General features: G+C 36.5%; 1 protein-coding gene across 4 annotated transcripts in view; it reads right to left on the minus strand.

Moving 5' to 3' along the window:
* Il1rapl1 (interleukin 1 receptor accessory protein like 1) overlaps positions 1-21,002 on the minus strand; it is a 1,320,182-nt gene that overhangs the window by 33,895 nt on the left and 1,265,285 nt on the right. For all 4 annotated transcript variants that reach the window (XM_021153186.2, XM_029473014.1, XM_029473016.1 and 1 more), the window contains 2 exons: positions 7,207-7,339; positions 4,793-4,938 (listed from right to left, as the gene is read on the minus strand). In XM_021153186.2, coding sequence (XP_021008845.1) covers positions 4,793-4,938; positions 7,207-7,339 — 279 coding nt within the window. The remainder of the gene's footprint in view (positions 1-4,792; positions 4,939-7,206; positions 7,340-21,002) is intronic.

The following is a 21,002-nucleotide window of genomic DNA, read 5'->3' on the forward strand; positions in this document are numbered from 1 at the left end:
AGAGAGAGAGAGAGAGAGAGAGAGAGAGAGAGAGAGAGAAAGAGAGAGAGAGAGAGAGCTTGATAGTATCTTCTAGACATGACAACAAACTTGCACCTCAAAAATATCTCAAAAATATGCTTTCCTAAACAAACCCTATATAATGAAAATGCCAGGGAAAATTTCACAAGGTTCTGTTCTTAGATGAAAAACTGTTTGGCTCTTTTTGAAGCCAGCATTTAACTTTTAACTCTCAAGCTTTCTAGGCCAGACACTAGCAAAGTTAAGTGAAAATAGGCAGCTTACTAGACTTAGGAAAAAGAGTCAGGGCACTCACAAACAGGACTTTATTTCCCTTCATTTTCTCATTCTCTCTCTCTCTCTCTCTCTCTCTCTCTCTCTCTCTCTCTCTCTCTCTGTCTCTCTCTCTGTGTCTGTCTCTGTCTCTGTCTCTCTCTCTGACATGATTCTAATTTCCTATGTACATTTTAAAAAGATATAGGCTGGGGAGCAGGGGGAAGGGGGAGGGGATAGGAGATTTTCAGAGAGGAAATTAGTAAAGGGGATAATATTTGAAATGTAAATAAATAAAATATCTAAAAAAATAAAAGGATATAGAAGTTGACAACTTTAGATATTCTTAAGGCAGGATTTTCACTGGTGAAATTTCCTGGCTTCTTCAGCTGGCTTTGTAAAACCATGTTTTTTCTTTCCAAATAAAGATTGAGGGATAATAATTATATAGCATTGAGCCTACCTCAAATGTAGACTCACTTGATGGATACTGTAATTCATTGTAGGGCTTAAATAATGCTATATCAAAAACATTGACCAAAAAGGAACAGTGGAGGAAATACATTTAGAGAACATTGGATAAACTTTACCTCTCAGAAGTTACAGTTCTGAGTGCTAAAGATCGAAATCAGCTGTTCTCAACCTGTGGGTCTGTGGGTCACAGGCCCCCTCTCCTCCAAGGTCCGACCCTTTCAGCGGGGTCACCTAATACCATTGGGAAACACAGCTACTTACATAATGATTCATAACAGTAGCAAAATTACAGTTATGAAATAACAGCATGAGGAAGGTTGAGAACCACTGATCTAGATGAAACAAATATTTTGCTAGAGCTCTACAAAAAAAAAAAAAAGTATTTTAAAAGAAAGATTTTGAAAACTGGTAAGTAAGGAATGTCTTAAGTTGGTGACCGAAACAAAAGAGTAACAATTACAGCTTCCAATTGTTTTTCTGAGCATTGGTCCTCTGAGAAATGTAGAAAAACATTTTTATAATTGCGTAATTGATAGTGTGACAGAAATCTGATAGTTTCAGAGACTTTATCATTGAAGATTCAAACCTATGGGATTATACTTGCTATGTTCTCTCTTTTGAACTTTGTCATGGTGGTGAATTTACAATTATGTCCTATGCTGACCAATTTCCTTGTTTTCAAGACAGGTGTGGTCATTCCATAGAATGAGCCCTTTGAGAGAAGATTATATCCATTATTGCCTTTGCAAGGGAAGACTCCTTTGCTCCAACTCTCTTACAAAGAAAGTGCACATTCACTGAGGCTATGCTAGTGCCTGGCAAAAAAATACAGAAGTGGATGCTCATAGTCATCTATAGGATGCAACACAGGGCCCTCAATGGAGGAGCTAGAGAAAGTACCCAAGGAGCTGAAGGGGTCTGCAACCCTATAGGTGGAACAACAATATAAACTAACCAGTACCCCCAGAGTTCATGTCTCTAGCTGCATATGTAGCAGAAGATGGCCTAGTTGGCCATCAGTGGGAAGAAAGTCTCCTTGGTCTTGCAAACTTGATATGCCCCAGTACAGGGGAACGCCAGGGCCAAAAAGTGGGAATGGGTGGGTAGGGGAGCAGGGCAGGTGGAGGGTATAGGGGACTTTTGGGATAGCATTTGAAATGTATATAAAGAAAATATCTAATAAAAAAGAACAGACTTTCAGAGTATACAAACTCAAAGGACTCTTTGGGAATTAATGCTTTTATCTTAATAAGAACAAACTGTTGTTGATATAAATACAAATTTGGAAGAGTATCATGGGAAAGTTAAGTATTTGAGAGCAACCAAAATTGGCCATATTTGTCTTCCTTATATCTAGATAATCAATCAGTCACTAATGGCATTTATTATTCAAAAATTTCCTTGATTTTTCAAAACTGTACTTTTCTTTAATTGGAAACTTTAGTATCTTTGTATGACTAACCTTAGGCTAAACATGCTAGAAGTATCCTAGAGTGTTTCTGATCCATACTAACTGCATACCTGCCTTAAAAGTACAGCTCTATTCACTTCCCACATATATCCAGTACATTGTCAACCCTACTTGTTTATAATAATCCCTTCACTATCATCTCTGCCTTACTCCACATGCAAATATATTTTATCCAAACTAATAAATTTAAAATTCTTTTTAGATTTATTTTATTTTGTGTTTATGAGTATTTTGTGTGTGTGTGTGTGTGTGTGTGTGTGTACCACCTGTGTGCCTCTTGCCCATGGATGTCAGAAGAGGGTATAAGATCACATAGAAATGAAGTTATAAATTATTGTTAGCCACCATATGGATGCTGGCAACTGAACTCAGATTCTCTGCATGAGAAATATGTACTCTTAAATCACCTGCCCTCAACCCAATAGATTTTTAACATGTTTCCTAAGTTTTTCTTTACTAGTTCAATACTTAAGGACTATTTTAAATTCTTCATTTAGAGTATATCCAAGAAAGTTACAGGAATGAAACATATAAATGAAGAATGAGTGCATGGTGAAGTGAAGGTTCAGCAGGGTCATGGTGACTATTATCAAACATCTGATTGCTAGGGAAAGAACAATTGAAAGTATGGACTAGAGTCAATGGATACAAAACCAGAGAAATGGAAATGCTTTCTAACAGGTCCTTCCAACGCTAGAATGGATTTTCTAGAGTTGTAAGGTGATCCAGTATAAGCTGATAGGCTATTTTGAAGGTTCTTTGGCAGAATAAGTAGTTAAGTCTAAGGTCGGCTAAGGCTACTTTTGTACTTCTGTACATACATGGGGTCTCACTCAAATTCCTTCATTGTGTGGCTCTTGTTAAAGTACAGGAAGAAATGTTGCTAGCTGCTGCTTCCTTTGCTTCTCTCCTCCAAGTACAGCATAATATGCTACTTTAATATTATAGTCACCTTGACAGTCAAGGTGTCTATTTTAATAGCTTTCAGCAACACTATTCAAAGAGAATCTATTTCCCAATAAGGCAGGGAACAGTTTTCAGTGTTCTCTTTCTTTTCAAACCTCAAAGACTCTAGGACTGAAGATGTGCTTTGAAATTAAAATCAGTGTAAATCTGCTGAGTAAGAGAGTACAAAGTGTACTTGGAATAAGTAAACTAGAATGTTTTAACTTAGTAGAAAGGAGAAAAAATATTTTTTCCTGTAATGCTCATAAAAATTTCACCAAGTCACACATTTTATAATCATTTGTAACTTTAAACAATTCAAACACAACACATAGGCAGCACACACACAAACATGCCAACACATATAGCACATAAACAAACATGCAAACACACACACACACACACACACACACACACACACACTTGTGTATAAACTGATGAGCTGCTGTGGAGAAAAAGTTACTATTTCAGACATTACACTTAACTAGAACCTGTCTTACTTATAGTAAGTTACTATTAATCGTAGGAGAATATTATGTATGAAAAAAACTATATGAGGTTAAAATGTCAAGAAAGTCTGTATTGAGGAATTCATCAGACACAGTTCTTGAACTAATGGAACAACATTTCAATCATGACACACTTTATTGCATTAAAAATGAAGTTATTTTCATGACCTAATGTCTATTTCAAATACCATTTCACCAAACATCTTCTGGGTATAAGGACTGTATCAAGCCCTTCCTACTTGTTATTTTTGTTATCTTTATAAAACACTGAAGAATTGATATTTTCTACATTTTACATGTCATAAACTGACAATGAGAACAATTTTTTCAGGCTATATATTTGATATAAAAGCAAGGCAAAGAACCCAGAGTTGACTTGTTTGATTTAGTCATCTATCTATGATACTCTCTTCTTTTGTAGTAGTGGTTGTCTCTTTGTGATTTGCCATTGCTCTCCATTCTAAATTCTAAAGAAAGTTGCATCTAAATGATGAAGATGTTAACTGCTAAATGATTTTTAGATTTACAAAACCCAAAACAGCTGGGTGCCCTTAGACCAAATCAAGATGTGTCCTTTTTTAAAATTCCAGTTCTATGCATCAGCAAAGAAAAAGAATGGAAATTGTCTTGAGGATTAACTCTCATGCCAGTCATATTAATTTAAAAAAATACAGAAACTGGCATAGGAGGCCAACTTCAATCTTCTGGAGTGGGAGTCACATACTCCAGGATAGGGAATTGTTCCGGGCTATAATCACTCATAGAAAAGAACTTTCTTTCCTGTTGTTTCTTGCCTCTCTCTAAAAACAAAACTATTTCTATACCCTAGTTCTCTAAAACATGTTGTTCATTTAGGGACAAATAGCTAGGTGCTAACCCTTAATCAAATCTGGCTTTCTTCTACCAGATTTAACCTCTGATAATTGGCTTTTATACAGTGTGTTGATGGGCATGAGTCAGCTAACAACTTCATGGACATAGTGCTAATGGGATTATTTTACTTGTGCTAGGTTTATGGAGAAAATAATTTTAAGCAGGTAATTTCCTTTTACTAGATTCCAATGAGTTCCTTTCTATGGAACATTCATCTCCTCTCTCAAGCAGAGAAGGTGCCACTCACCTCGTTTATGAAGGAGAACACTGGCATGCCGACGTCCATTTCCATTTTCAACATAACAGGAATAGTTCCCCAGGTCACCTTCTTCCACGGAGTCAACAATTAATGAAATAGAAACTTCCTGTTCTCCAAGATGTTCCTTAAGGATTCTAAAACATAAAGGAAAACGCAACAAAAAATCCACACAAACATACACACACATGAAAAAGAAAGAATTGTAGGTGAATTTGAATCTGATGAGAATATACCTACAGAGTTTGTGCTTCAAATCTGGCTATGAATTGATGCTAAGTTAATTAAATGATATCATGCCCTTTTCTTCTTCACTTCTAATGAAGAAACTTGTCTTTGCAGATGCTAATGAACTAGCAGTTAATTATCTCTCATAGCAGGACAATCATACTGTCATAACAAAGAGGTGAGAGAGACCTTGAAGAAAAGTTTACAAATTGCTTTTCCTTTAAGAAGAAATATGATTTAAAAATGGGATAAGTGATTCTAAAATGTTAGGCTGGAAGCCTAATTATATATCAGATTATTTTTAACAAGAATAAGAAAGAAAGAAAATTTCTGAGTTATTTTGACATATCAGTTGAAACCTCCAGTCTGACTTATTTTTCCTAATAATACAAATGAGCTGCATAGTTTTAAAGAAATATGAAACTGTAAAGCCATAGACTAAAAGTTCTGGTATTTAATTCTGACTTTTAAAATTAATGGTAAATGCTCACTAATATGATTCTTAGATATTTTAGCAATCTCTTAAAACACATGAAAAATTTCTTAAACTAGGGTTCATTTTTTCCTGCTCTCAATATTCCTAGTTTCAAACACTTGCCTGGATGAATGTATATGTATGTATGTACACATACATATATTATCTATATTATTAAATAAACAATTTTCTAGAGCATTCATCCAACTCCTATAGTCAAAGTTGGACAGTTTAGGTTTATGGTACTTCTTTAACTTTAAAAATGCAAAAAGTATTGGTCACATTTTAAATATGAAAAAGGGCAAAGAAAGATTTTTGTACATATTAGACAATTGCCCATTTGGATTCTCCAGAATCAAATCGGAGCAGTTCTCAGTAAGATATTGTGTATTTGTTGCCAGAGAGAAGATCCCAGTAGAGATGATCTCCTATGACAGTTTTATACGTTTTTGCTTCGTACCGAAAAACATTTTCTTATATCTTTGTTAAAGTTTTAAAAGTCTTGACATTTAAAAAGGAGAACCATTGCTTAAATCCCAATATCCTGCCAGAAGACACAAGCTTTATATGGAAGAGTATTTAGAAAACAGTCATCATTTGTTTTTCTTATAACTTAGTTATCATTATGAAAGTCCTTGCTCATTTGCATTAGGATTTCAACTAATTCTTCATGTCTAAATACAATTTGCTTCTTCACTGAATACATTTTTGCTTAAATATAAGTGAAAAAAATATGTATATGCCTCAGTACAGGGGAATGCCAGGGTCAGGAAGTGGGAGTGGGTGGGTTGGGGAGCAGGGCAGGGGGAGGGTATAGGGGACCTTCGGGATACCATTTGAAATATAAATGAAGAAAATATCTAATAAAATTTGAAAAAAGTATAATGACTATGCCCTCAAAATAGATATGTAAAAATTTAAAGGTTCGTTCTTCTATTATTTCCTCTTCATAAATATTTATACCTTCAAGTAGAAAATTTGTATATCCTCCATCAACCCATCAAGCATTTAATATACTACTTGGTAGTTTTTAGATATGTAATAGCATTCACGGAAAATTTTAAAAAAAAGGTTGTATTTGACTCCATATAGTGCCTTGCTTAGGGTTCCTTTCAGGATTTCTTTTCAGAGACAGTATCTCATTCTAGCTCAGGCTGGCACTGAACTCACCAGGTGACCCAAGTTAGTCTTCAATTCGAGGCGACATTGCTGTCTGAGCTTATCAAGCACAGTATTTACAGACATCAGCCACCCTGCTGGCTTCCTCTCAGTAACTTTTAAAAGTCAATTTCGTAAATTAAAAGGACAATGATTTTTATAAGGTTAAAATGGGCTTCAACATTTTCCATTGTTCTGTTTTTAGTGTACTACTAGAGGAACGTTCCTTTTGAAATTATTCTTAGGTAGAGAGTGGAGTTTGTTTGTGGATATTGTCAAGACATATTATATGAATCCTAAAGCAATAATAATAAAAATATTTAGAATAAAGAATTACTCTTAGAGTCTTTGTACATGATGTTGACATTTTGTAATTTCACAAGCAGCCTCAACAATTATTTGTTTGACATAAAGTAATACAGAATTTGTTATGATAATTGAAAGACAAAATAATAACTTTGTTGTTTTGGCTCACCCTTTTCCTGCTTGACAAAGCAAATGTTAACTCAGCTCCACATGTTTAAAAGTATAAAAAATATTTTACCTAATGTCACTTTCCCAAACTCTATTTTCATCCAGATCTTCAATAAATTTCTCCCCTTTCATCCAGTAAATTAAAGGACTGACATCTCCACTGTACCCAAAGAAAGCTCTGCAGGTGAGGTTGGCTGAGCCACCTGTGGAGAAAAGTGATGGAAACACAGCATAAAACCATTTGTATCCATTTAAAACAAAACAAAACAAATCGACTAGTAAGAATGGGGACATTTCATTGATTTAATGAAACAGCTAAAAGAATAATTGACCAAGCATTTTCCATCATTGTCAAGTTTATCAAATGTATCATTTTTTTACCATATGTTTTATTTAATGAATGAGAGTTACTTGTGAGATTTAGAAGAGGATCCATTATTCTATAGAATGTTCTTCAATTGAGTCTTAGTGATTCTCATGATTAGATTGAGTTTATGAATTATTGGGAAGAATCACAGAAGAGATATATCCTTCTCAAGGCTTTACATCAAAGGGTATATGGAGAAACAAAACAAAATCCTTGCCTGAGGGGACAGTGCAACTATAGCTCATAGATTCAAGAGTGCTGCTAAGAAACTTTGACTCCATAAGGAATAACATTTTCTTAGCAAAGTACAATATTAGGTAGAAAATCACATTAAGATGAGTGAAATCATGATAAAAAGTATAGAATATTAATTGAGATAAATTACAAACATGTATGTAGGAGATTGTTTTCACTATTTTACTTCCTACATGCAGTTTCTTTTCATGTATAGTGGTATACATAGGTTAATTGACTACTTTAATAAGGTAAAGTTAAAGTTAAATTTTTGACTAAAAGGTAGAAGTGAATCTAATATCCCCAGAATACTATATTTATTAAAAATCCTTTACCTTTCACAACTATTTTATTTACTCAAGCCAGCATTGCACAGCTGAAATAGTCTAGCTGTAATTAGTTATATGAATTTTCTGGCTTCAAGTGGAACGTAAGAGTGGGATATGAGTCCAGTAAGAGACTGCAGGAACATGAATGTAAGAGAACACTTAGGCATGATTGCCAAAAGATGAACTGAAAAATGTGCTGACATTTAGAGTAAGCTAACTCTCTCTCCATTAGATGTAACAATAAATTATGATAACAGTGTGTATGACTCTGTGCTCACTGGGGTCCAGGAAGGTAGTTCTCAAGAATTGAAGGCCTCTTTTTATTAGACATTTTCTTCATTTACATTTAAAATGCTATCCCTAAAGTCCACTATACCCAACTCCCCCCAACTTCCTGGCCCTGGCATTCCCCTGTACTGAGGCATATAATCTTTGCAATACCAAAGGCCTCTCTCCTCCCACTGATGGCCAACTAGGCCATCTTCTGCTACATATGTGGCTAGAGACAAGAGCTCTAGGGGTACTGGTTAGTTCATATTGTTGTTCCTCCTATAGGGATGCAGACCCCTTCAGCTCTCCTCCTTAGAATGAGGAACAAAATACCCATGGAAGGAGTTTCAGAAACAAAATTTGGAGCTGAGAGAAGGTAGGACCATCCAGAGACTGCCCCATCCGAGGATCCATCTCATAAACAGCCACTAAACCCAGACACTATTGCACATGCCAGCAAGATTTTGCTGACAGGACCATGATATAGCTGTCTCTTGTGAGGTTATGCTGGTGCCTGGGAAACAAAGAAGTGGATGCTCACAGTCATTTATTGGATCAAACACAGGGCCCCCAATGGAGGAGCTAGAGAAAGTACCCAAGGACTGAGGGACTTATATCCAAGTTAGGAGTAGTAATGGAAATATCTCAAAATTGTGCTTAGGATTTCTATAGCATAAGCAAAGAGGAAAGTGCAATGTGCTTAGCTGTACTCTTTTAAAGAGCAGTCATAGGCATTCTTTGCACTTGGTTCTACACTTTCAAAAACAAAAATGTTTTCATTGGCTAAAATTAGTATCATTGTTTGAATTTTGTCAGTTGCACAAGAAATAAATCCAAAACATGTGTTCTAATATTTTAAGACATTAGTCTGTTGTATTCTTCATATTTTTATTTTTTCTACTATACTCTTAGACATTCTGTTTCTATATGTAAGAGTCATTCACCATTGTTGAACTAGATCAGTCAAGCCCAGAAAATAGCTACAAGATTTTCAGAGTCAAGAATGAAGCTCTTTCCAAGTTAAGTGGAACACTCCTTTAATCTTAGGATTTGAGAAGTAGAGGATCTCAAGTCTGAGGTCAGCCTAGATTGTATTGCACATTCGAGGCCAACCTGGAATATTATGTAGGAAGATACTGTCTTTAAAAAGTCTAAGGATTGACTCTGTAGGTTAGTTGTAAAGTGTTCACATAGCATGTTCCAGGTCCTGGGTTTGATCCTCAGCAATGAAAAAGAAAAAGTTTCTTTATTATTACTCTTTTTACGCAAACATTTTAAAATTTTGTAATATTGACTTCACTTCTTGTGATCGCTTTTTCTGGTTGTCAATTTGACTACACCTGGAATGAATCAAAATCAAGAAATGGAGGGCACACCTGTGGCCCACATCTTGTGGAATAGTGGCCTTAAAAAGCTTCGGCCCAGGCAGACTGGGTTAACAGATCTCTGAGTTCAAGGCCAGACTTGGACAGAGCAATTTCCAAATCCAGGCATGGTGATACACACCTTTAATTTGGGCCATACCTTCTTCTAGAGGCCTACATAAGTATGAAGGAAGACAGAAGGTTCACTCTGGCTGCTTGCACTTATTTGCCAGTATATATGTTGGAATCTACTTCTTCAGGGTTCCAGCTTATACAGAAGACCAGCTGAAACAAATAGTCTCTTGGGACTGAGAAACTACTTGATTCTGGGAATTTCCATTTACAGCTGCCCGTTGGTGGATTAGTTGGACTGCAGACTGCAAGTCATTATACTAAATTCCCTTTATATAGAAAAACATTCCATAAGTTTGTGACTCTAGAGAATCCCAACCTAACACATTTTTAGGGAACATTTTACATAAAGATTTACATAAAGAACATCAATATTATTGATAACTACTCAAGCATATATTTCTATAGAATGTATCAGGTGAAATTAATTTTAAAGGAGGTATTGTTTTAGAGACAAGGCTTTCCTTTGTAAACCATGCTGGATTTAAATTTAGGACCATCCTGCCTCAGCTTTCCTAGTGGTGGAATTACAGGTGTGTGCATTTTTACACTGGGTCATGAGTTTAAATTTTTAGGAGATGCATTATTTTATATGCAACTGAAATGCCTGTTACCATGGCCATAAATTACCAACAAATGCCAAACAGAATCAAGATATAGAATATAAACGGCATATATCAATAATGCACACAATCTGTTATTTGAAAGTTTAAGTTTTGAGATGAGATTCAGTGCCTGTAACTAATAAATAAAAACCTCTAGAGATTGTCTAGCTTTACAGTTCATTTTGCTAAATATGCATAGATTGTACAATGGGCAACTGAGCTTTATATTCCTTAGCAGAGGCCAACTGAAGCTCTTACTGGGTTCTGAAATAGTGTTTCAGATTACTCCTCTCCCAAACCCCTTAGTCAAAAAATCTTACTAGACCTCTGTCTATTTTCTCAGTCTTTTAGCACAGACATTTAAATAGAGAAAATATCATTAAGAAATGTGAGATATGTATCCTGAGGTATCCTAGAAGATCCATTACACTCAGAGAATTTGGTAAGAATACTCCTAAAGTCCCACAGCTACAGCTGGCTGAGAGCTCAGTGGACTCAGGAACGCATCACCCCCCAAAACCCCTGCCTGCCAAATACCACTCCCCTTTTGCCCAGTCCTTTCTGCTGGGATGGACTGCTAGCTAGTCTGCAGCCTAGAAGATACCATATCCTGAGTCATTCTAGGAGATCTACTGCTCACAGAGCAACTGAGCAACTGATCACCAGCTTGTCTGCTCCCCTGAAGACACCACAGCTTGAAGGCATCCCAGGAGTTCCTCTGTACACAGAGCAACCGGGCAACTGACATCAAAGTCTGAAGACTTCCCGGGGGCTCTGTGGCATGCAGGGCAATTGATCCAACAGACGAAAAGCCTCCCTGGAGTTTTGCTGCACACAGTGAAATAGAAATCACAGGTCATACCTCCCCACCCCCGGAGAAAATTGTCATATAGGACAACATCTTGACTACTCCTCTGAAGACCCAACAGTCTGAAGGCCTCCCAGGAGATCTACTGCAGCCAGGGTAACAGATCAGCAGCTTCTCTGCCCCTCTGAAGATGCCTCCTACTGCAGTTGGAAGGCCCCACAGAAGATCTGCTACAGTCAGTGATACAGGCCTACCAAGAAACCTGAAGCAACCCAGGGACAAAAGAAGCAGACTCCAGACAGTCACCCAGACCAGCAAACACAGTGAATAACCAGGTGACAAGAGACAAGTGCAAGACTATAAGCATCAGAAGTCAATATACATGGGCATCATCAGAACCCAGTTCTCCCACCATAGCAGGTGTGTTATATCAACAGGCAACAGGTTATATCAACACACCTGAAGATCAGGAAACTGACCTAAAAATCCTTTCTAATGAAGATAATAGAGTCCTCTAAGGAGGATATAAATAATTCACTGAAAGAAATACAGGAAAACAGAGGCAAATACAGGTAAGGTAGAAGCCCTTAAAGAGGAAACACATATTTTTCACGATGATGGCATTGTGTCCAGAATAGCATCAAGCCAGGACCAGCACCACCTTACTGTGTTTCATGAACTTGCCCATTTCAACATCAAGGAGCAGGCACCCACGATGGCACCTAGGACCACTCTTATAGCCATGCCCTGGTGGCTGGAATTGAAAAGAGACAGCAGCCATGGGCAAGAAGAAAATCGCCAAGCCATCCAAGATCAATTCCTTTGTGAAAGTTAATAATTACAACCACCTCATGCCCACAAGGTACTCTGTGAATATCCCCTTGGACAAGACTGTTGTCAACAAGGATGTGTTCAGGGACCAAGCTTTGAAACACAAGGCCAGGGGTGGGGGAGACCAAGGTCAAGTTTGAGGAGCAATACAAGGCCCCTCAAATACAAGGAAGAACAAACGGTTTTTCCAGAAGCTTTGCTTTTAAGTATATTTTTGTTTTCATCATTAAAATTTTTAGAAAGAGGAAACAAATAAATCCCTTAAATAAATACAGGAAAACACAATCAAACAGGTGAAGGAATTGCATAAAGCAGTCCAAGACCTAAAAGTGGAAGTAGAAACAATAAAGAAAACACAAATAGAGGTAACCCTGGGAAGGCAAAACTTAGGAAAGAAGCCAGGAATTACAAATGTATCACCAACAGAATAAAAGAGATAGAAGAGAGAATCTCAGGTATAGAAGATACCTTAGAAGAGATTACCACAACTGTCGATGAAAATTCAAAATGTACAAAACTCCTAACCCAAAGCATCAAGGATATTCAGGACACAATGAAAAGACCAAATCTAAGAATAATTGAAACAGAGGAGAATGAAGATTCCCAGCTCAAAGGACCTGAAAATGTCTTCAACAAAATCATAGAAGAAAACTTCCCCAACCTAAAGAAAGAAATGACCATAAAGGTACAAGAAGCCTATAGAACACCAAATAAATGGGACCAGAAAAGAAAATCCTATTTTGTCACATAATAATGAAAACACTAAACACACAGAACAAAGGAAGACTATTAAAAGTTGCAAGGGAAAAGTGACAAGTAACATGCAAAGACTTATCAGAATTTCACCAGACTTCTTAACAGACATTATGAAAACCAGAAAAGCCTGGTCAGAGGTCATGCAGACTCTAAGAGAACACAAATTCCAGCCCAGGATACTATACCCATGAAAACTCTCAATCAACATAGCTAGATAAATCAAAATATTCCAGGACAAAACCAAATTCAAGTATTCAGTATCTATCTACCAATTCAGTATCTATCTACCAATCCAGCCCTACAGAGGATCCTGGAAGGAAAACTCCAACACAAGGAAGGTACCTGCACCAAAGAAAGGACAAGATATTAAGCATCTCACAACAAAGCCAAAAGGAGAGAACCATAAGCACATAAAGCCACCTACAAAACCAAATACAACAGAAACAGTCATCTGTCTTTAATATCTTTCAATATTAATGGATTCAACTCACCTTTAAAAAGACATAAGGTAACAGACTGGATTTGCAAACAAGATCCAACATTTTGCTGCATGCAAGAAACACACCTCAACAACAAAGACAGACTATCTCAGAGTAAAAGGATGAAAAAAAGTCTTCCAAGCAAATGGTCCCAAGAAACAAGCTGGAGTATCCATTCTAATATCCAATAAAATAGATTTTCAACCAAAAGTTATCAAATGTGATGAAGAATACTTCATACTCATCAAAGGGAAAATCCACCAAGAGAAATTCCCAATTCTGAACTTCTATGTCCCAAATGCAAGGGCACCTACATTCATAAAATAAAATTAACTAAAGCTCAAAACACACACTTAACCCCACACAATAATAATCGGAGACTTCAACACCCCACTCTCACAAATGGACATGTCATTGAAACAGAAAATAAACAGAGACACAGTGAAACTAAGAGAGGTTATGAACCAAAAGGATTTAACAGATATCTACAGAACATTTCACCCTAAAAAAAAAAAAAAAGAATATACCTTCTTCTTAGCACATCATGGTACCTTTTTCAAAATCAAGCATATAATTGGTCACAAAACACCACTCAATTGATACAAGAAGACTGAAATAATCCCATGCATTCTATTAGATTACCATGGCCTAAGGCTGGTCTTCAATAAGAGCAAAACCAATAGAAAGCCCACATACATGTGGAAACTGAACAACTCTCTACTCAATGATAACTTGGTCAGGGAAGAAATAAAGAAAGAAATTGAAGACTTCCTGGAATTCAATGAAAACGTGACACATCATATCCAAACTTATGGGACACAATGAAAGCAGTTCTAAGAGGAAAATTCATAGCACTTAGTGCCCTGGTAAAGAAACTAGGCAGATCTTATACTGGCAGCTTAACAGCAAATATTAGAACTCTAGAACAAAAGGAAGCACAGTCACCTAAGAGAATTAGATGGCAGGAAATAATGAAACTCAGGGCTGAAATCAACCAAATAGAAACAAAGAGAACAATACAAAGAACCAACAAAACCAAAAGCTGGTTCTTTGAGAGAATCAATAAGATAGATAAATCCTTTGCCATACTAACTAAGAGCCCAGAGGCAGTATCCAAATTAACAAAGTCAGAAATGAAAAGGGATACATAACAACAGAAATGGAGGAAATTTTAAAAATTCATCAGATCCTCCTACAAAAGCCTACACTAAACAAAACTGGAAAATCTAGATGAAATATTGGTTTTCTAGACAGATATCACATACCAAAGATAAGGAAATAAAAGAAGTCATTAAAAACCACCTAAACAAAAACCACCCAGGGCCAGATGGATTTAGTGCAGAATTTGACCAGACCTTCAAAGAAGACCTGATACCAATATTCCTCAAACTGTTTCATAAAATAGAAACAGAAGGAATACTACCTAATTCATTCTATGAAGCCACAATTACTCTGATACCTAAACCACACAAGGACCCAGCCAAAAAAGAGTACTTTAGACCAATCTCAGTTATGAATATCAATGGAAAAATACTCAATAAAATTCGTGCAAACTGAATACAAGAACACCATCATTAAAACCATCATCCACCAAGATCAGTTAGGCTTCATCCCAGGGATGCAAGGTTGGTTCAATATACAAAACTCCATTAATATAATCCACTATATAAAAAACTCAAAAGGAAAAAAATCACTTGATCAACTCCTTAGATGCAGAAAAAAACATTTGACAAAATACAATAGCATTTCATGTTAAAAGTACTGGAGAGGTCAGGAATTCAAGGTCCATACCTAAACAAAATAAAAGCAATTTAGTGCAAACTCACAGCCAATATCAAATTAAATGGCTAGGTACTTGAAGCAATCGCACTAAAATTAGGGACAAGACAAGGATGCCCACTTCCCCCATATCTATACTATATAATACTTGAAGTACCAGCTAGAACAATAAGAAAACAAAAGGAGATCAAGGGGATACAAATAGACAAAGAAAAATAAAGGTATTACTATTTACAGATGATAGTATACATAAGCGACCCCAGAAATTCTACCAGAGAACTTCTACAGCTGATAAACAACTTCAGCAAAGTGGTTGGATATAAAATTAACTCAAATAAATCAGTAGCTTTCCTTTATACAAATGATAATCAGACTGAGAAAGAAATTAGGGAAACAACTCCCTTCACAATAGCCACAAATAATATAAAATATCTTGGGGTGACTCTAACTAAACAAGTGGAAGACCTGTAGGACAATAACTTTAAGTCTCTCAAGAAAGAAATCAAAGAAGATCTCAGAAAATTGAGAGATATCCCATGCTCATGGATTAGCACAGTTAATATAGTAAAAATGGCCATCCTACCAAAGGCAATCTACAGATTCAATGCAATTCCCATCAAAATCCCAACACAATTCTTTAAAGACATGGAAATAGCAATTCTCAAATTCATCTGGAAAGGCAAACAAACAAAAACAAACAAACAAACAAACAAAAAACAAAAAACAAAAACAAAACAAAACAAAAAAACAGAATAGTGAAAACAATTCTTAAGAATAAAAGAATGACTTGGAGAATCACCATCCCTGACCTCAAGCTTTATTACAGAGCAATAGTGATAAAAAACTGCATGGTATTCTTACAGACACATTGATCAATGGAATAGAATTGAAGACCCAGAAATAAAACTACACACTTACAGTCACTAGATCTTTGACAAAGATGCCAAAAACATACAATGGAAAAAAACATCATCAAACAATGGTGCTGGTCTAACTGGCTGTCTGTCTGTAGAAAAATGAAAATATACTCATATTTGTCACCTTGCACAAAGATCAAGTCCAAGTGGATCAAGGACCTCAACATATAACCAGATACACTGAATCTAATAGAAAAGAAAGTGGGAAAGACCATTGAACTCATTGGCACAGGGGGAAATTTCCTAAACAGAACTCTAATGGTGTGTGCTCTAAGATCAAGAATTGATAAATGAGACCTCATGAAGCTGGAAAGTGTCTGTAAGGTAAAGGACATAGTCAATAAGACAAATGGGCAATCTACAGATTGAGAAAAAAATCTTCACTAACCCCACATCCATTAGAGGACTAATATCTAAAATATATAAAGAACTCAAGAAACTAATCACCAAAAAACAAATAAACAAATGAACAAACAAAAAATCATCCCAATCAAAAAAATAGGGTATAGAACTAAACAGAGAATTCAAAACAGAGGAATCTCGAATGGCTGAGAAACACCTAAAGAAATGTTCAAAGTCCTTAGTGATCAGAGAAATGCAAATCAAAACAACCCTGTGATTCCACCTTACACCAATCAGAATGGCTAAGATCAAAACCTCAGGTGACAACACATGTTGGTGAGGATGTGGAGAAAGAGGAGCACTCCTCCATTGCTTGTGGGACTGCATACTGGTACATCCACTCTGGAAATCAATCTGGAGGTTCTTGGAAAATTAGAAATAGATATACCTGAAGACCCAGCAATAGCACTCTCAGTAATATACCCAAAAGATACCCCACCATGCCACAGGGGCATGTTTTCTACTATGTTCATAGCAGCCTTATTTTGATAGCCAGAAGCTGGAAACAACCGAGATGTCCCACAACAGAAGAATGAATACAGAAAATGTGGTTCATATTACACAATGGAATACTATTCAGCTATTAAGAACGAGGACATTCTGAGTTTTGCAGTCAAATGAATGGAACTAAAAAATATCATCCTGATTGAGGTAATTTTTTGACACAAAAGGACATGCATATTATGTATTCACTAATAAGTGGATATAAGCCCAATAAGATGTAGGACCGAATATTCAAGACACAGTCCACAGAACTCAAAAAGATCGACAAGCAGAAATGCCCAAATGAGGACTCCCCAGTCCAACTTGGAAGAGAGAACAAGGCAACCTCAAGCGGGGAGAGAGGGAGGGATCTGGGAAGGGAAGGGGGTGGGAAAGGGAAGAAGGGAATGTGATCTGGTATTGGGTGGGTGAAAAGGACTGAAGCCCTGAGGTCCAGTAGAAAGAATGGAAACAGGGTATCTCAGGAAATAAGAGGTTGGGGGGACCCTCCAGAATGCACCAGAGACCTGGGAGGTGAGAGACTCTCAGGACCCAAAGGGAGGGGCCTTAGACGAAATGCCAGGCAGTAGGGAGAGGAAACTTACAGAGCCCACCTCCAATGAAAACAGGGCATCAAATGAGGGATGGTGTTGTCGTCCCACAGTCACAACTCTGACCCATAATTGCTCCTGTCTGAAAAAATTACAGAGATGGAAATGGAGAGGGGCCTGAGGAAAAGAAGATCTAGCAAAAGGCTCACAGTGGGATCCAGCTCAAGGGGAGGTCCCAAGGCCTGACACATTAGTGCTCACAAAAAGGGGCCTTTCATGACTGCCCTCCAAAAGACCCAACAAGCAGCTGAAAGAGTCAGATATAGATGTTTGCACCCAACCAATGGACAGAAGCAGCTGACCTCTGTTCTTGAATTAGGTAAAAGCTGGAAGAAGCTGAAGAGGAGGATGACTCTGTAGGAGGACCAGCAGTCTCAATTAATCTGGACCCTCGAGATCTCTCAGACACTGGACCACCAAACAGGAAGCATACACCAGCTGATATGAGGCCCCCAACACATACACAGCAAAGGACTTCTGGGGTCTGGATTCAGTTAGAGAAGATGTATCTAACCTTCAAGTGAATGGAGACCCCAGGGAGTTTAGAGGTCAGATAGGGTGGGGGTTTGGGGACATCCACGTTGAGACAGGGGAGTGGGAAGGAAGTATGGGATGTGGAACAGTTGGAAGGTGGACTAATATGGGAATAAAATCTGGAGTGTTAAAAAATAATAAAAAACAAACAAAAAGATTTGTGAGCTAAAATATGTAAAATAAAGGCATAGAGAACATGGATCTGAAGGATATTAGTCTTATTATAAAAATTTTAAAGACATACAGCATTTTATTGTGTGAAATTTTGCAAGAATATACCTGGCTATATTGTTAGCCTCTAAAAATAAGCAATAGGCAAAGTTTAGTCTTTATGTATATTATGTACACTATTCATGTGCCTGGTGTTCATGAAGGCTAGAAACTGGAGTTAGAGATAATTTTGAGCCACCATATGGGTACTGGGACTTGAACCCCGATCTTCCGAATGCCCAGCAAGTGCTCTAGGACACAGAGTCAACTCCCCATACTCATAAGTTGGGAAAATTTAAGCGATATTTCATGATTTGGAGAATGCTAATATACTGTTACTTAGCTATAGGGAATGTGACTTAATTGTTTTTCTTTAATATTATTTTCTAGAAAACATTGATTGATTACTCTCTGGAGTTTGTAAAATTCAGTAATAAAACTCTGTGGCAATCTATGCCTGCTATATCTAAAAAATGGTATTATGCATGATTTCCAGTTCTTGATTATAAAGTTAAAGTGATTCTGTTTATACAAGGAATAAATAAACAAATCTACTCTCAAGTTATATGTTGTATTTGATGTTATTGTTATTAGCATTCCAGTAATATGTAGAACTTATGAAAATTATTTTATATTAGTTTAAGAATTAGATATAATCAATAATTATCGTAAAGAAGTATAATTGTGACAGTTAGGAAGATCAAATTGTTGAATAAAACATAAATGAATTGTATTTTATTTTATATATCATTTTTATTATTGTTTTGGTTTTTTGAGACAAGAACTCACTATATAAGCCTGGCTGACTTCAAACTTTGTAAGCACACTAGGCATGCCTCAGACTCAAAAGTCTGCCTGCCTCTGTCTCCCTAGTGTTTTGGATTAAAGGCATGTGCCACCATGCCCAGCTATATGCATGTAACAATAATTAATAAAAAAATAAGGTAATGAATTTGTAATAGAACAAATATGTGAGTATGTGGAGGGCACAAATAGGAGGGGAAGTGACACATTTATATTATAATCTCAAAAAATAAAATGTTTTAAAATAGATATGTATTTTTTAAATGGTAAAAGTATTAATCTGCTCCTGTAGCAAAATATAGACTAGGTACCTGAAACAGATTATAGTGCTAAAAATTGTATTAGATTTACGACTACACAATGAGTAATTTGGAAATATAGTTTCAAATAATATCATGAAGAATTATAATCCGGAAATTAACTTTTGTTTCAAACAACACAATCAAATGCATGTGAAATTAATGAGTTAAGTACTGTACAACAACCATACTATTTAGGAGGAAATATATTATTTCTTAGAACAGTATGGGAAAATTGTTTCTTAAAAGTGAAAGATACAAAGCCCAGCAATTTCAAGCTTGATGGATTTAAAAACATATCCAGACAGCTTTCATCAGAATGTCAAAACCACAAAGACAACTAAAATGACAGCATGATTGCATTTTTTTCTTTACTGTTTGTTTTCTAGCATATATGTGTATATTTTCTGTTAAAAGTTAAACAATGAAAGGACAGTTTGGCTAGAGTCTCTGATGAGCATTAACTGATGGTTATTCTTTGCCTGGTACATGGGTAGAATGTTCCCTAGTATGTCTGTGGCCTTGGGTTTCATTCTCAGTACTGAAGAAAGAGGTTCACATGCTAGCTTTGGGGAGAAACTCCAAGGAAGATTGCTATTTTTATAATCCCAAATACTACCACTTACTTTGTTTTTTTTCTATAAATTTCTAATTTCATATCTCTTTTGAATTTTATTCAGCCATATATTCATTTAGATGAGAGAATATGGTTTTAAAGATTACTTATGTTCTTTCATTCTTTTGTGTTGTTTTACTCACTGAGTTACAGTGTATTTAATGTTTGCTAAAATATGTTGCTACCTGTGACAGTTTAATGAGAGAGGTACCTGTAGTTTCAAATATTTGAATGCTTGATCCCTCATGGGCAGCACTGTTTGGGGAAGGATTAGGAGGCATGGCCTTATTGGAAGAGGTGTGTCACTGGAGGTGAGCTTTGAGGTTTCAAAAGTCCACACACCAGGCCCAGTATTCCCTCCTCTGTCTTTGTCTCTGTCCTTGTGTCTCTGACTCTGTTAGTCTCTCTGCACCCCCCCCATTCTGCTTCCTGCTTATGGGTAGGATGTAAATATTCAGCGACTGTTTCAGCACTATGCCTGCCTGCTTTCTGCCATAATGATAATGGACTCACCCTCTGAACCTAGAAACAACCCCCAATTAAATGTTTTCCTTTTACAAGTTGCCTTGGACATGGTGTCTTTTCCCAGCAGCAGAAAAGTAACTAAGACATTCTCTGACAAATTTTTGATTTTGACAAAATGAGAGGATTCTAGAGAATTGAACTTTTAACCAGCACTTCAGATAATTTAATTCAAGTGGTTAAAGTTATCAGTTAACATTAGAACAATTTATTTTACTTTAGAGCTCAGATAGAGTAGAATAAGTATTCAGAAACAGCCCTATCATTTTCTATCTCTCAAAAAAAAAATGAAGGAAGAAAGGGAAGAGAAACATTTGAGCTTATAAACAGGGAAACTGGAGGGAGGAAGGCATATAAAGTAGTAGCTGATGGAAGGAACCAAAATTTACTACTGGGGCACTGACCTAACCAAACTATAGCATTAGATCCTGTTTGCAAAGAATGAAGGCAGAAACAGTTCGTATTGGGACATGACTTGTCAGGGTATGGTACATCTTTCAGGGATATTCGATCA

The sequence above is a fragment of the Mus caroli genome, chromosome X (genome assembly GCF_900094665.2).
Source record: "Mus caroli chromosome X, CAROLI_EIJ_v1.1, whole genome shotgun sequence".
NCBI lineage: Eukaryota > Metazoa > Chordata > Mammalia > Rodentia > Muridae > Mus > Mus caroli.